Raw genomic sequence first — 14,723 nt, forward strand, 5'->3', positions numbered from 1 at the left:
GAAAAAAAAAATTTAATGACTGACGATTTCAATTCAAATTAAGAAAAGTAATAATTTATTGAAATTTCTATCTAGTTACCTTGACAATGAAAATATGCATTATTTTATTTCTCATGAAAACTGAAATTTTTTTTCCATTATATATTCTACTCTGGAAATCCCAAAATTTTTGCCATTACTCACAATGGATTCGCAAATACCGGTAAACTTTAGAATGCTATTTTGCCGTCTCATACTCTTTGTTACCATGGCAATGGGCAACATAGCAACAGTTAAATAGTGTAACGCTTTTTAACTCATTTAAAAACTATCAAGCTGTATCTATATGAAAAAAATCCTTAACTATGCATTGCCATCGAATTTTGATTCTTAAATAGAATTTGAAGTGCATTACTAATTATTTTTCTAATCCTTGTAAAACTATTTTGTTAAAGTAGATAACTCGTCAAAAATATTTGAAAAAAACCTCTGACAATATCTTCAATCAGGTGATAAAACAGTCCACTAAACTATAGTAATACATGCCCTGTCCCTCATTACACCCAATTACATGCAGTGCTTCAAAACATATTTTAAATTCAATCAGTATTCAATATTTATTAAAATCGTCTGCAATAATAAGTGACACATTACATACATATAACGTTATTTTATTGTTTTATAATTTATTGTTTGACCAACATGTTATCATGCTAAAATATATATTTTTTCCTTTCATCTATTGGACTGAAACCAGTTGAGGTGGAAGAGTTATCTACCATTATTATATAAAATGTGTAGCTTCTAGATGATGCATCATTTTTTACAGGATAAAATATCATATTTGAACATAGCTTTCTAATCAGTCTAAAAAACTTTCAACTGAAAAAAACTTGTGATACTCTTACAACCATGCTTCAAGAAAGACAACTGCTGAATTTCATGATCTTCATCAAATTACAGATTAATCTTTCTTTCCAAATTCAATTTAATATCATACCAAAGGATGAAATCAAGATTTACAAAATCAATTCTTCTGACATTGGCATGCTGACTTGTCTATCACACTTCATCACTGAGAAAAAATTGGTCGTAGGTTTTTAGCAGAGGAAATGTTCTTGTCAATGTTAATGCTATATTCCACAAAGAATCAGGATCTCTCTAATTCATCCCAGGTGCCAAAGATACTCTCGGACTTGAAGTCCTTATTGTCTTTTCTTAATTTCCTTATCTGCATAATCTCTTGTCGTCTTTTCTATTAAAAGAAAACAATATTACTATTACATTTCATATTTTCTTTATACATATTTAAAACTTACTACCTGGAGAACATCAGATATGTACATTAAATTAACAGGTAAAAATATGTGAAACTTGGATCAAGCTATGGCATAATACACAAGGAACTTTGATGATAATGACAGTATTTTATGTAGGTACATGTAATAATGGGCAGCAACAAAATGATTACACATGTTGCATGTTTAAATATAATCCAAACTGGGAGTACAGATTATTTGGACAATGAATTGTTAACATTTTAATGGAATCTGCAAATTAGATCTCTTCCAAAACTTACCTTTTTCTGTCGACGAATGTCTTCTGCACTCATTTTGAGATTGTGATCATGGGAAAAGACTCTGAGGAGGTCCTCAAACTGGACCTGGGATTCTTTGCTAGGTGTGTCCTCACTGGTGGGCTCGCCCTCAGCCCCTTCCTTCAATCTGTCTTCAGTTTGTTTACTTTCAGATAACCCTGGATTTTCTTTCAACATTGAATTCTTGTTCGCAATGTAATATTTTGCAAATCTGAATAAACAACAGAAGAGAAATGATAATTAGAAATTAGGCACATTACATTTAAAATACTAAATATGAACGGATCCTATAAACTAACATACAGGCACTGTAAATTCCTAATTAAAAATGCAATATTATTATGAGTTCTGCAAAAAATCGCAAGAGGTATCCCTCACAAATTTTGAAATCTTGGTTTCATTTTACTGGGAGTTGTTTACTATATAAAATAACAACAAAAATTTGGTGCTTGGGGTTTACATTCTGAGATTTGATACATAACAGCAAAATTGCAGCATCAAGTACTCACATAAATTAGGGAATAAAAATTAAAAGGCTATAACTGTATAAAGTTATTTCATGAAAAAGGTTGTATTTTAAGTTCATAGGTTCACTGAGATGTAATATAGTCAAGTGGATAGACAATGTCTTTTAAAAAAATACTTTTATAATGCTTTAAACAATGTGTGAATGTTTAATCTCATGGGTATCCATGACCATAACGAAATCCACAATACAGTATCAGTGATTCCAAAGTTCATACATTTGACGCTGTTGTTATATAGTTGTACAGAATGTTATCGACAGGAACATCACTTACTTTTGGCTAAGGGTGTCTACATTGCTCTCCAAATTCACTACCTCTGGTGTACCATATCTCTCATAGAATTTCCTAAAGTCAACAAAAATTAATTTTACAAAAAATTAATAGCATTACATCCAATCCATTACATTGTCAGACATCAAAAACGGCTGACCACCTCAAATGGAAACTGACACACGGTCAATTCACCGGTTGAGGTTTTCAGACGATGCACCTAACAATACATAAATGGTGGCATATGAAAAAAGGAAAAAAAACTTGTTTAGATTGTTTTTTAATCCCTAAATACTTTTTATAATCACATGCATACACAATGAAATAATTTTAAAACCCCAATACAGTGGAATCATTTACGGTAAATTCGTGTGGGCCAATTTTCATGGATTGTAAATATTTTGCTTATTCGTGGGGATGTTATCTCGTGGATGCGCCGGTTTTCAGTTTCAGTAACAAAAGATAACTCTTTCTAAATTTGTTTTCGTTGAGGATGTAAATTCATGGGAGGAGGGCTAACCACGAATACCACGAAAATTGAGCCACCACGAATTCTAATGATTCTACAGTAAATAAAACATAGAGAAACTATGTCAACAAGATGTGGTGCTCAAATGACAAAATAATTAAAGTATAAATCAAACTCGATTGATAAAAAAACCATATGGTCCTCTAATTTTACACTCACACTCGGATTAGGTCCTCTGGGTAATTAATTCGTTTAATTCTGCGAGCCTGGTCAGGCTCTTTTTCCTCTGCATTAAATTTGTCTAATGGTGGAAAAGCTTCATAAATATTAAACCAGAGAGGAATTTTTTCTCTTCTCATAGCACCAGACCGAATCAATCCTTGTGTTCTGCAAAGACAGTCAAATAATCAAACTATAGAGCACTGAAGAGCAGTTTCAATATCTTAGCAATTTTAAAAAAAGTCAACACAATAGTCAACTGAGCAATAATTAAAGCTATGTAGCTAAATCTAGTGATTGTACTGGACCTGATAATGGCCAACTGAGTTAAACATCCAGCAAATTGTGATGTCAGTGTACATGTAGGTCTCTGGCAGTTGTAGATAAAATGTTCTATGGAGTATTGTTAAAATGACAGATGTCCCACAGACCCACTTTAACGTAGCATGGTCACGGTAAGATTATTCTTTCTCTAACAGTTGGTGCAAATGTATAAAAGTTTAAATATAAAGTGCTTGTATCCATTATTGCCAAGTACCCATCATTGCCGAATGCCAATTACTACCGGTTTTATAAAAACAACAAGAAATCCACAATCGTTGATGTTGAGCTACAAGTACAAACCAAAATAAAACAAATGACACAAAATTTACCATGCATCGCCTACATATGTATGTCACGTTGTACAATACTAAATTACAAAATTTTCAATAAATGGTAAACCTTTGTTATTAAGAGTATCTATTATTCATTAAAACCTCGAATGTTCAAACACTGTCATCAAGCAGTTCCGAATTTCCTCGTATAGCTGTCCTACATGTATGCGATGTGCATATTCACTATCATATCATTTCTTTTGTACGATCATGAAAAAGACAGGTACATAACAAAAAAACATTTTTATCGTGTTATCTGACATTTTCATAAATAGTTGCAACTTGGATTCAATTTACCTTGTGTAAATTGTCCCAATGAACTGTCCTCTGGAGGACGCCATTTTTTCAACTGGTTCTTATAAAATAAGGAACTAGTTTTTGTTTTTTGTTTAAATAGTAACTTTTACCATTTTCTTTCGTACAGAGAGAGAGAGAGAGAGAGAGAGAGAGAGAGAGAGAGAGAGAGAGAGAGAGAGAGAGAGAGAGAGAGAGAGAGAGAGAGAGAGAGAGAGAGAGAGAGAGAGAGAGAGAGAGAGATGAGTATTGGTGTAAATGACAGTTTTGTTTGAAATGATTTAAAAAATGGACCAATGTTAAAAATGTGTTTTCAACGTACATTGAATACACCTTTTTTACATGATTGAAACAGGGGTTCAAGTTCAGTGAATCTTTTCCAAATACACTTATTACTACTATATAGACTTTGACCCGTGCGTGCACGGGTTGACATTACATATCGGGCATTTACGAAATAGATACATCGACACACCGAATTGTTGACATCTACATAACAAAGCTATAAACCTACAATAATGTTATTAATTTCACTATACTTTCCTTAAAGGGGCATGGTCACGATTTTGGTCAAAAATTATTTCCCCGATTTTAATGTTTACAATGCTTCAGTATGGCATTTTTAATATGCAACCAAAATTTGAGTGTCATTTGTTGAGTTATAAGCAAGTTACAGAGCTTGAAATTCTTCGTTATGTACTGAACAAAGCCTTTGTTTACATTTTGAATGTTGAAGTGAAAATTACAGTTTTAGACCAAAATAATGTGTTAAACGTTAGGAATTGTTTATTTATGCTTAAAATGTAAAAGAAGATAGACAAATCAGTTTGAAAAAAGATTTTTAATGACATATTTAATATATGTAAACAAAAACAGGGCACGAGCCTTGTTTACATGACAAAGAGTTGTGAGCCAAGTGCCTTGCTTATAACTCTACGATTGACTCTCAAAATTCATTTGATCATTAGAAATGCATTTCTAAAGCATTAATATGTAAAGTTAAACGGTGTGACCGTTGGACCGAGCGCAGATTTAACACATTTCAGTTTGATTTTTGTAGAACAAAATTAATTTGAAACGGACGCAGTAGGATCCATCTGGTTGCCTACTCAAATCATTAGCAAAAGTTTAACTCAACGTCGCGTGCTCAGTTTACATTATGACGTCATCTTTCAGACGTAAAACGAACACGTTTTGTCTTCGGAAATAGCCGAAGAGAGTTACGTTATTCCGAACTTTTTTTTATTTCTCCTTTCATTGTTTATCAATTTAATTCATAATATGTTTTACGATGTGACCGTTGGGGCGAGCGCAGAAGGAACCACACATCTGTCATCATTGTTAAATGCAACCCGTGAACTTGCCCTAACCAAAAAACTTTGGCTTTGTCTCGAAAACTTTTACCACCGCAAGGAACCCGAAGTTATCAAACTTTTATTCCAATGGCCCCTTCCTAGTCTTGTACACTTAAACAAACTACCACTGAGCATTAATAAAATGTTAAACAGACTTACATTGTATTAAAATATTTTGATAAACACAACGCCGTTTTTTTTATGTTTTATCTTTTCTTTACCTTTTAATAATGATCATTGATATCAGTAAAAAAATAAATTTTGTCTGTTATTTCTCATGTTGTTCCTTGTTGTAACCTGTGTTTTAACTATATTCCTCTGTGACATTAATTTTGTTTTAAGGAAGGAGTCTTCTTTAGTTTTCGACTTGTCAAACGTAAAATTGATTAATTGTTCATTATAAATCAAGATGAAAGGAAATTAAAATAGATTATTTTTCTTTCTTTTTTATTATCGTACAACTTGGCATAGAAAAAGTAATCAAAGTTTACAATCTAACAGGGACTATATTTTTGGCGTAATATTGGCGTAGGAAAATATCACGTGTTGCGTAATTCAGAATTGCTGCAGATTAATGAGTCTGATTTAGCATTTTAAAAACAATAACATTAATGTTGGATTTTTTTCACTAATGTAAACTAATGATATGATACTTGGGTTTCAGAATATGTTTTTAAAATATGATTTGCCTATCAAACTTCATTTTTATAGGCTTTTTAAAGCGCCCATTCTATACACTGATTTTTGTGAAAAAATCAGTTTTTTCTCTTATTAAATGGTCAATATATTAGCTTTTCTGTCAATTTATATCTTTTTATAAAGTCTTCATTTTACACAAAAATCATAAATATTTTATTATTTTAAGCATAAAAAAATAATAAAAATTTCTTCAAAATTTAAGAAAATTAGAGGAAATGCGGGCTAAGCAATATCAATTTTAGTATAAATATTTATTCCAATTTAGTAGTATAAGCTGATAGACATTCTGATATTCTATCATTTCATTGAAGAATAGAATATTCAAATCTTAAACAAATATCTACAGAACTACAAAGAGCTACACTTATTTTTATCATCCTTTACGTTGAGGAAAAAGGTAGTGACCTTGACCTGACCTTTATGCAAAAACAAAAATGTCAAATTTGATAAAACTGATAGAAGCATTTGGTAATATGATCCGTTTGACTGTGTCAAAATTTCATGAATTTCTTATTATAAGAAGTATGTTTGATAACGAGAAGACTCCTTCCTTAAATCTTTTTAATTTTTGTACGCTATATAAGCGTTGTAGACATGTGCCCTCACCCCTTGTTTAGTGTGTGATATCCAATATTATTTGACCACATATGCAACTATATAACAAATACGTGTACCGGTAGATATTTTAACAGTTTAATTCTTTTCTTTTATCTATTCATTACAAAATGACGTGGCTGCATGTAGATCTAATAATGATTAGACTTTTCTCTCTAAATAATTTTTTGTCACCTACCTAACGTATGCATATATGAATGGATCAATATGACAATAAATTCAGCATCACTGCGTGGAACTTGCATGTGTATTTACTGAGCAAAAAAAAATCATCAAAACAAAACTAATCAGCCAAAGAGCCACCGTTAACACTGATACTGAGTACTTCCTACATGTTACATCCAGTACATATGCTTGATCCACCTCTAAATGTATCACGGGAAATTAAAACGCGAGATCTTTGTGACGTCATAGTTAACCTTCTTTTGCGCTCGACAGTTTTCGTAAACAATCGCAACTTCTCGGGCCTTTCCGGCAGGCTCGGAAAAACACCTCGAATGTATTACCTAGGCGTCCATGACAACCCCTCTTTTTATAAAACTTGATATAAATTCAACACATTTTAAGATCTGTTAAAATGTTAGTTAGACTTCATTTAAGTCAATGATATACCCTAAAATATACCACAGAAGTGTCTCAAAATGCTGTTTAGCCGATATTTACTTTATTGGGAAGCGACTCCATTTTGTATAAAATTCTAACATCCGGTGATGTAAATACATTCGAGGTGTTTTCCGAACTTGCCGGAAAGGCCCGAGAAGTTGCGATTGTTTTCGTAAATTGTCGGACAAATTCGGGAAAGGAAATGACGTCATATGTCAGCAAAAGTTCAGTTTTTTTACGTAAGCTTATGTGTTGTTTACTCTAATGTTTTTAGAAGGATTTTTTTTTTATTGTTAAATGAAAATGATGTATGCAATTTAGAGGTAAGAATTTTCCGTATAATCACTTCCTGTTCCACCATGTTGCTATGCACCGCAAAGGATCACTGGGATAGTAGAACGTTTTCACGCGGGTCCACAAAATTTTCTTTGAACAATGTGCAGATTTCAACTCGAATTTCCTCCGTTCGTACACGTTGTCTATGGAGCTCGCTACGCGAGCGGCGCTTTGCGCCGCCTTGCTGGGCTCGCTATAAATGCCGCGGTAATAAAATTGAATACTTTACTTAGTATCTAAAAGATCAGTTCCTTGATGTTAATGTTTTTATAATTTTCCATCTGATAATTTAATAAGATATACATAGAATTAGTCGTGTTTCTTTATTGAAGCACTATTTAAACTTATCTGGTGTCCTCTTTTATTTCTTTTAATTCAAATTACCTTTTATTGAAACACTAGAAAATTTTAATGGAGTTTAGGGGCAATAAACATCGATAAGTACCAGTCAATCAATGATCAAACTAACTTTTTAAAAACAAAATGGCTGCCAATATGGCGGCGCCCTGGACTGGAAACAAATTTTTTTGGCCTTAGTACCCCTGATTCAAATTTCATTTTTCACTGATTTTCATATATATACGTGTTACCATTAATCCTCGCTTTGCAAGGCGGGCTTCGCCCGCCTCTCGCTGCGCTCGGTATAAATAATAAAGCAAAAAAATAAAATTTGGCCAAAATCGTGACCATGCCCCTTTAATTAGAACATAGACATAATATGTTTTACGGTGTGACCGTTGGTGCGGGCGAAGAAGGAACCACACATCTGTCATCATTGTTAAATGCAGCCCGTGGACTTGCCCTAACCAAAAAACTTGGCTTTGTCTCGAAAACTTTTACCACCGCAATTCAAGGAACCCGAAGTTATCAAACTTTTATTCCAATGGTCCCTTCCTAGGCTTTTACACTTAACAAACTACCACTGAGCATTAATAAAATGTTAAACAGACTTATTAAAATATTTTGATAAACACAAAGCCGTTTTTTTAGCTCACCTGAGCCAAAGGCTCAAGTGAGCTTTTCTGATCACAATTTGTCCGTTGTCTGTCGTCGTTGTCGTTGTCGTCGGCGTCGGCGTTGTAAACTTTTCACATTTTCATCTTCTTCTCAAGAACCACTGGGCAGATTTCAACCAAATTTGGCACAAAGCACCACTAGGTGAAGGGGATTCAAGTTTGTTCAAATGAAGGGCCACGCCCTCTTTAAAGGGGAGATAATTGAGAATTATTGAAAATTTGTTGGTATTTTTCAAAAATCTTCTTCTCAAGAACTATTCAGCCTGAAAAGCTCAAACTTGTGTGGAGGCATCCTCAGGTAGTGTAGATTCAAGTTTGTTCAAATCATGGTCCCCAGGGGTAGGGAGGGGCCACAATGGGGGGGGGGGGGTCAAGTTTTACACTGAAATATATAGACAAAATCCTTAAAAATCTTCTTCTAAAAAACTATCAGGCCAGAAAAGCTCAAATTAAAATGGGAGCCTCCTCAGATAGTGTAAATTCAAGTTTGTTCAAATCATGGTCCCCAGGGGTAGGGTGGGGCCACAATTAGGGGATCAAGTTTTACATAGGAATATATAGAGAAAATCTTTAGAAATCTTCTTCTAAAAAATTATTAGGCCAGAGTAGCTCAAATAAAAGTGGAAGCTTCCTCAGGTAGTGTAGATTCAAGTTTGTTCAAATCATGGTCCCCAGGGGTAGGGTGGGGCCACAAGAGGGGGGGATCAAGTTTTACATAGGAATATATAGAGAAAATCTTAAAAAAATCTTCTTCTAAAAAATTATTAGGCCAGAAAAGCTCAAATAAAAGTGGAAGCTTCCTCAGGTAGTGTAGATTCAAGTTTGTTCAAATCATGGTCCCCAGGGGTAGGGTGGGGCCACAATTAGGGGATCAAGTTTTACATAGAAATATATAGACAAAATCTTTAAAAATCTTCTTCTAAAAAACTATCAGGCCAAAAAAGCTCAAATTAAAATGGAAGCATCCTCAGGTAGTGTAGATTCAAGTTTGTTCAAATTATGGTCCCCGGGGGTAGGGTGGGGCCACAAGAGGGGGGTCATGTTTTACATAGGAATATATCGAAAAAAAATTTTTAAATCTTCTTCTCAAAAACTATAAGGCCAGAAAAGCTTAAATTTGAGTGGAAGCATCCTCAGATAGTGTAGATTCAAGTTTGTTCAAATCATGGTCCCCAGGGGTAGGGTGGGGCCACAATTAGGGGATCAAGTTTTACATAGAAATATATAGACAAAATCTTTAAAAATCTTCTTCTAAAATACTATGAGGCCAGAAAAGCTCAAATTAAAATGGAAGCATCCTCAGATAATGTAGATTCAAGTTTGTTCAAATCATGGTCCCTGGGGGTAGGGCGGGGCCACAATGGGGGATAAATTTTTATATATAGAGAAAATCTTTAAAAATCTTCTTCTCAAAACTATAAGGTCAGGAAAGCCCAAATTTAAGTGGAAGCATCCCAAGATCGTAAAGATTCAAGTTTGTTTAAATAATAGTCATGGGGTATGGTGAGGCCACAATGGGGGATGAATTTTTACATAGGAATATATAAAGAAAATCTTTAATATCTTCTTTTTAAAGACTATTTGGCCAGAAAAGCCTAAACTTGTGTAGAGGCATCCTCGGATAGTGTAAATTCAAGTTTGCAAAATCACAGTCCCTAGTGATAGGGCTGGGCCGTGATGGCGGTTTGAATTTTTACATAGGAATATATAGAGAAAAATCTTTGAAAATATTCTGGGAAAGTTTTCGGTCCAAAACTCAGTACTTAGTGTGAAAGCACAGGTTATGCAGATTTAAGTTTGATGAAACCATGATTCCCTAGAGAAAAGGGGGGCCACGAAATGGAGGGGGGGGGGGGGTAAATTGGAATAGAGAAAAATCTTCTTACAGGTACAACAACAAAAGGGGCTTGGTATTTACCCCAAAAAAGAGGTGGATAAAAATTGGCAGATTTTTTTTTTTTTTTAGCAAGATGTACTGTACTTAGTTGTCAAGATATTTTGATACTGTAATGCTAATTTGATCAAAATTAAGGCAATTGTTGCTCAGGTGAGCGATGTGGCCCCTGGGCCTCTTGTTAATGTAAATACAATTATTTTTTATCATTACTTTACCTTTTAATAATGATTATTAAAATCAGTAAACAATAAATTGCAAAAGTTGTTCCCCTTTGCGGGGTCAACCCAAAGGTCAAAAGGGAAAAAGCAACTTTTCCCTTCTTTAAGCAACCAAATATTTGGGCGTCCTCTGAAGAAATCTCTTGGAATTTGATTTATTCCTTCGATGTGTGGGTTGCCCTAACTTGGGGCAATTAACATTCACAGCGGAAACGGATTTTGATGTCAAATGACGAAGTTACAACCCTCTGAACTACAAAGGCTACTGTGAGAAATATATGGGTTTTTCCCCAAAGATGGCGGCCAAGGGACATAACTTTTGTAAAGTGTGGATTGGTCTATAATTTTTGTCACCTACCTAACGTATGCATATATGATTGGATGAATATGACAGTAAATTTAGCATGGAACTTGCATGTGTATTTACTAAGCAAAAAAATTATCAAAACAAAACTAATCAGCCAAAGAGCCACCGTTAACACTGATACTGAGTACTTCCTACACGTTACGTCCAATACAGATGCTTTATCCACCTCTAAATGTATCCCGGGAAATTAAAACGCGAGATCACTGTGACGTCATACTTAACTTTCTTTTGCGCTCGATAGTTTTCGTAAATTGTCGGACAAATGGGAAGGAAATGACGTCATATGTCAGCAAAAGTTCAGATAGGTACAGGTTTTTTGACGTAAGCATATGTGTTGTTTACTTTAATGTTTTTAAAAGGTTTTTTTTATTGTTAAATGAAAATGATGTATGCGATCTAGAGGTAAGAATTTTCCGTAGGAACGCTTCCTGTTCCACCATGTTGCTATGCACCGCAAAACATTATTGGGATATGTAGAACTTTTTCACGCGAGTCCACAAAATTTTCTTTGAACAATATGCAGATTTCAACTCGAATTTCCTCCGTTCGTACACGTTGTCTATAGAGCTCGCTACGCGAGCGGCGCTTCGCGCCGCCTCGCTGCGCTCGCTAATATAGTAGAATAGATTGTTCCTTGGGAACAAATCATAAAGAACTCCACTATCCGACAACCGAGCCCCTGTGGTTTTGGGCTCGCAACAAAGGTACTACTATGCATGCATGCATGTTCATTGTTATGAATCTGCATCAAGAATGAACATAGTCACACGTACTGTTCCTCGTTTCAGTGGAAACGCATTATTTGAACTTTTATCATAAGATGGAATACACTCGGGACTCGACAATGACATCGGTTTGAAATCATCGAGAAATTCTCTTACCAATTTAGGCGGAAATTATTGCGTTGAATACATATGCCTATACATGTGCATGTGATATTACGTTTAAATATAGACTCAGGCTGATACCAACCCTTGGGGTGTTTTTTTCATTAACCAAAAAAGAAGATTCGGGGGGGGGGAGGTATCAGTTAATGTTAGGTTCAATGGCTGTAACACAATTTACTTTGAATTACATGTTGTAAATATTTCTTCATTTTAGAGTATTCTATAGTGCAACCAATTACTAAATAAAGAAATGCAACGAAAGCAAGTATGATATTTTCATGTATTTTATAAAAAAAAAAACAATAGAAAACGCACATAAGTAATGTTTTAAAAATAAACAGTTGCTCTCTAAAGTAAGTTTTAAATGTAAGTTATAAAAAATGCCACTGAAATAGATATGGAAAGTGTACAACTTCTATGATATTGCAACAGAAGACATTATTACATACGTTAAATTCACGCACGAATGTCACAGTAGGGAACACGTAAATGGAGATTTCTGAGACACAGTAGGGTTCACCAAGTTACGAAGCAAGTATGCCGGCCTCAACCTTGATCTCGTAAGGAACAGAGGTCAAAGGTTGCAGGGGGTCAATATGACCCGTAACCTTGATCTTCTCCATCGGTTCTGTCACTGATGAATCTGTAAATAGGTGAGAGAGATTTTTGAATTAATCGTATATTGTGAATTGTGAATATCACAATTATGTGAGCAGTTAATATTAATGAAGTACTATTTAACGAGATAAATCACAAGGCCGATGAGACAGAACGGTACGTGTACGTACCCGCAACAATGGAGAATGCCAGCCCGCGGGCCGCAGCTTTACCACAGAGGCGATCTATCACCCCGTTAGTTCCTAGGTCCGCCAATCTGTTGGCCTGTCGGGCGACAAAAGTCTTCACGTTTCCAGTTGGAATAGGTCCCGCCTATAACCAATAATTCAAAGAGGCAAATATAAATAAATGTTTGATCGTTATGAGAGGTTATCAATAATATTCGAAAGTATATTTTCTGTTTATATAATGTTTACCCATGAGAAAGACGAACGAAGCTGAATTGCTTCAGAGAAATCCGTAAAAGTGAGGGGAGCGTCCATTAGGAAGCAGATATGCTTCTTACGGGCCCAGAATTCCCGGCTTCTTCGGTCGGCACTTTGATTGGAAGCTTCTGGATCCCGAAGTTCCACACGAATTGCTTCCTTACCCTGTCGAAAAAATAAAGTAGAAAAAATAAAAACGATGAAAATGGACATTGTGCTGCCTTGGTTGTTTTCTAAATTAATGTTTCAATTAAAAAAAAGGAGCAATGATTAAAATGTATAATTTGGTAATACATACCGCTCCAAAGTCGATCATTGCAAAACTCTGATTATAGCCTGCACTGGTCAGTTCAGTATCCTTGGACATTAAAAATCCGACCTGGTTGTTGTCGGAGGCGAACCCTCTTTCGTTGATGACAATGTCACCGGGCAGGGACGTGTTCCAAGATGCCTTAATTATATCCTGCAAGTCAAGTTCAACAAATTTAAAATTTCAATGCACAAATAGTTGATTACTTGTAAATTTACACCATCGGAACTAATTATTCGTCATTTCCATTTATATGATTGCTTTTAATTCACAATATTCGCGATATCTGTGAACACGGGATATCTACGTTACAAAGGGATGGATTATTACTAGAGCCTACTAACCGACCAGTCTTTTCCACCACTGCGACGTTGCCATTTACCTCTGCCTCTTTGCCCATTTTGAGCAGAGGCAGGTCTTCGGTTCTGACCATTTCCTTGCTGCGAGAACTTTGGTCTTCCCCTACCCTGGCCTGACACCAGGACCATCACACAACAAAGGGCCACCAGGAGTAAGACCTTCATCTCGTTGTTGTTTTCGTTGTTGTTCTTGTCAGAGAAATCAGAGAGAGAGGTTGTACCGACTGAACGGTGCCCCGTTACTTTTATATACATGTGTTTGGCTCGAGGGTTGGTCAGTTATGACGACAAAGATATACGTCACAGAGTGCGAGTCATCGTCGTCTTACGGGCTGGAAACACCGATCTTACATTGTGTAAGGTGTACTTGTCAACATGTATAAACACGTGTGTGGATATACCGATCATTTGGAATGTGTGGGGTGGTTGATTTGTATATAAAAAGTAACTTTTAAATAAATGAATAAATGATAATGATAATCAAAGGGGGTTGATTTTTAAATAAAGATAAAGCGAAAATGTTTTTGTTTAGCAAACATATCTCTACTGATTCATTGCCATCATTAAAAAATTCAATTATTTTTTTTTAAAGAAAATAGAAGTGGCTGTACAATTTTCTTTGAGCCAAATTGAGTATAATTAATATATGCATTAAATCAATACATTACATTATTATACAAACTGAACAATGAGCCAATAAGTTACATGTAATTTTTACAACATCTGTTCCAAGTGTATTATATGTAATCATGATTGTTATATGTCATGCCCCATAAGACACTTAAATTTTATTCTATTACATGTATATTTGGTTCTATGTTGTGCTCTGTTTCAGTACAGACTCTTCAATCTGTAAAGAAAAGCTAAGCAATTTCGGAAGAAATATTGTTTTGTTCTAAAGTTTCCAGTTATATACTTACGATCATCAAAAGTACCCGTTTTAACAACAAATAAAAGAAGAATCGACTTGGTTTAAATATAAATGTATGAGTTGAAATTACAAGACT

At 34.7% G+C, this 14,723-nt stretch overlaps 2 protein-coding genes across 2 annotated transcripts; both read right to left on the bottom strand.

Moving 5' to 3' along the window:
- Positions 1 to 634: 634 nt before the first annotated feature.
- Positions 635 to 4,131, bottom strand: LOC128188692 (probable 28S ribosomal protein S23, mitochondrial). The gene is made up of 5 exons (XM_052859904.1): positions 4,015 to 4,131; positions 3,062 to 3,229; positions 2,377 to 2,448; positions 1,559 to 1,787; positions 635 to 1,234 (listed from the first exon to the last, which is right to left on the bottom strand). The coding sequence occupies exons 1-5, from the start codon at positions 4,056 to 4,058 to the stop codon at positions 1,130 to 1,132; spliced, it is 618 nt and encodes a 205-aa protein (XP_052715864.1). The 5' UTR covers positions 4,059 to 4,131; the 3' UTR covers positions 635 to 1,129.
- Positions 4,132 to 12,270: 8,139 nt separating this feature from the next.
- LOC128189424 (uncharacterized) lies at positions 12,271 to 13,932 on the bottom strand. Its single transcript, XM_052861028.1, has 5 exons — positions 13,702 to 13,932; positions 13,346 to 13,510; positions 13,039 to 13,212; positions 12,793 to 12,934; positions 12,271 to 12,647 (listed from the first exon to the last, which is right to left on the bottom strand). The coding sequence occupies exons 1-5, from the start codon at positions 13,879 to 13,881 to the stop codon at positions 12,529 to 12,531; spliced, it is 780 nt and encodes a 259-aa protein (XP_052716988.1). The 5' UTR covers positions 13,882 to 13,932; the 3' UTR covers positions 12,271 to 12,528.
- Between the last annotated feature and the right edge of the window lie 791 nt (positions 13,933 to 14,723).

Source organism: Crassostrea angulata, chromosome 6 (genome assembly GCF_025612915.1).
Source record: "Crassostrea angulata isolate pt1a10 chromosome 6, ASM2561291v2, whole genome shotgun sequence".
Lineage (NCBI taxonomy): Eukaryota > Metazoa > Mollusca > Bivalvia > Ostreida > Ostreidae > Magallana > Magallana angulata.

Coding starts and splice junctions, on each gene's coding strand:
- LOC128188692 (XM_052859904.1), bottom strand. CDS start 4,058: ATGGCGTCCTCCAGAGGACAGTTCATTGGGACAATTTACACAAG. Junction 2,449..3,061: donor CCAGAGGACCTAATCCGAGT/GTGAGTGTAAAA, acceptor TGTTGACTTTAG/GAAATTCTATGAGAGATATG. Junction 1,788..2,376: donor GTAGACACCCTTAGCCAAAA/GTAAGTGATGTT, acceptor TTGTTTATTCAG/ATTTGCAAAATATTACATTG.
- LOC128189424 (XM_052861028.1), bottom strand. CDS start 13,881: ATGAAGGTCTTACTCCTGGTGGCCCTTTGTTGTGTGATGGTCCTGGTG. Junction 13,213..13,345: donor CAATGATCGACTTTGGAGCG/GTATGTATTACC, acceptor TTTTTTCGACAG/GGTAAGGAAGCAATTCGTGT. Junction 12,935..13,038: donor TTCGTTCGTCTTTCTCATGG/GTAAACATTATA, acceptor TATTGGTTATAG/GCGGGACCTATTCCAACTGG.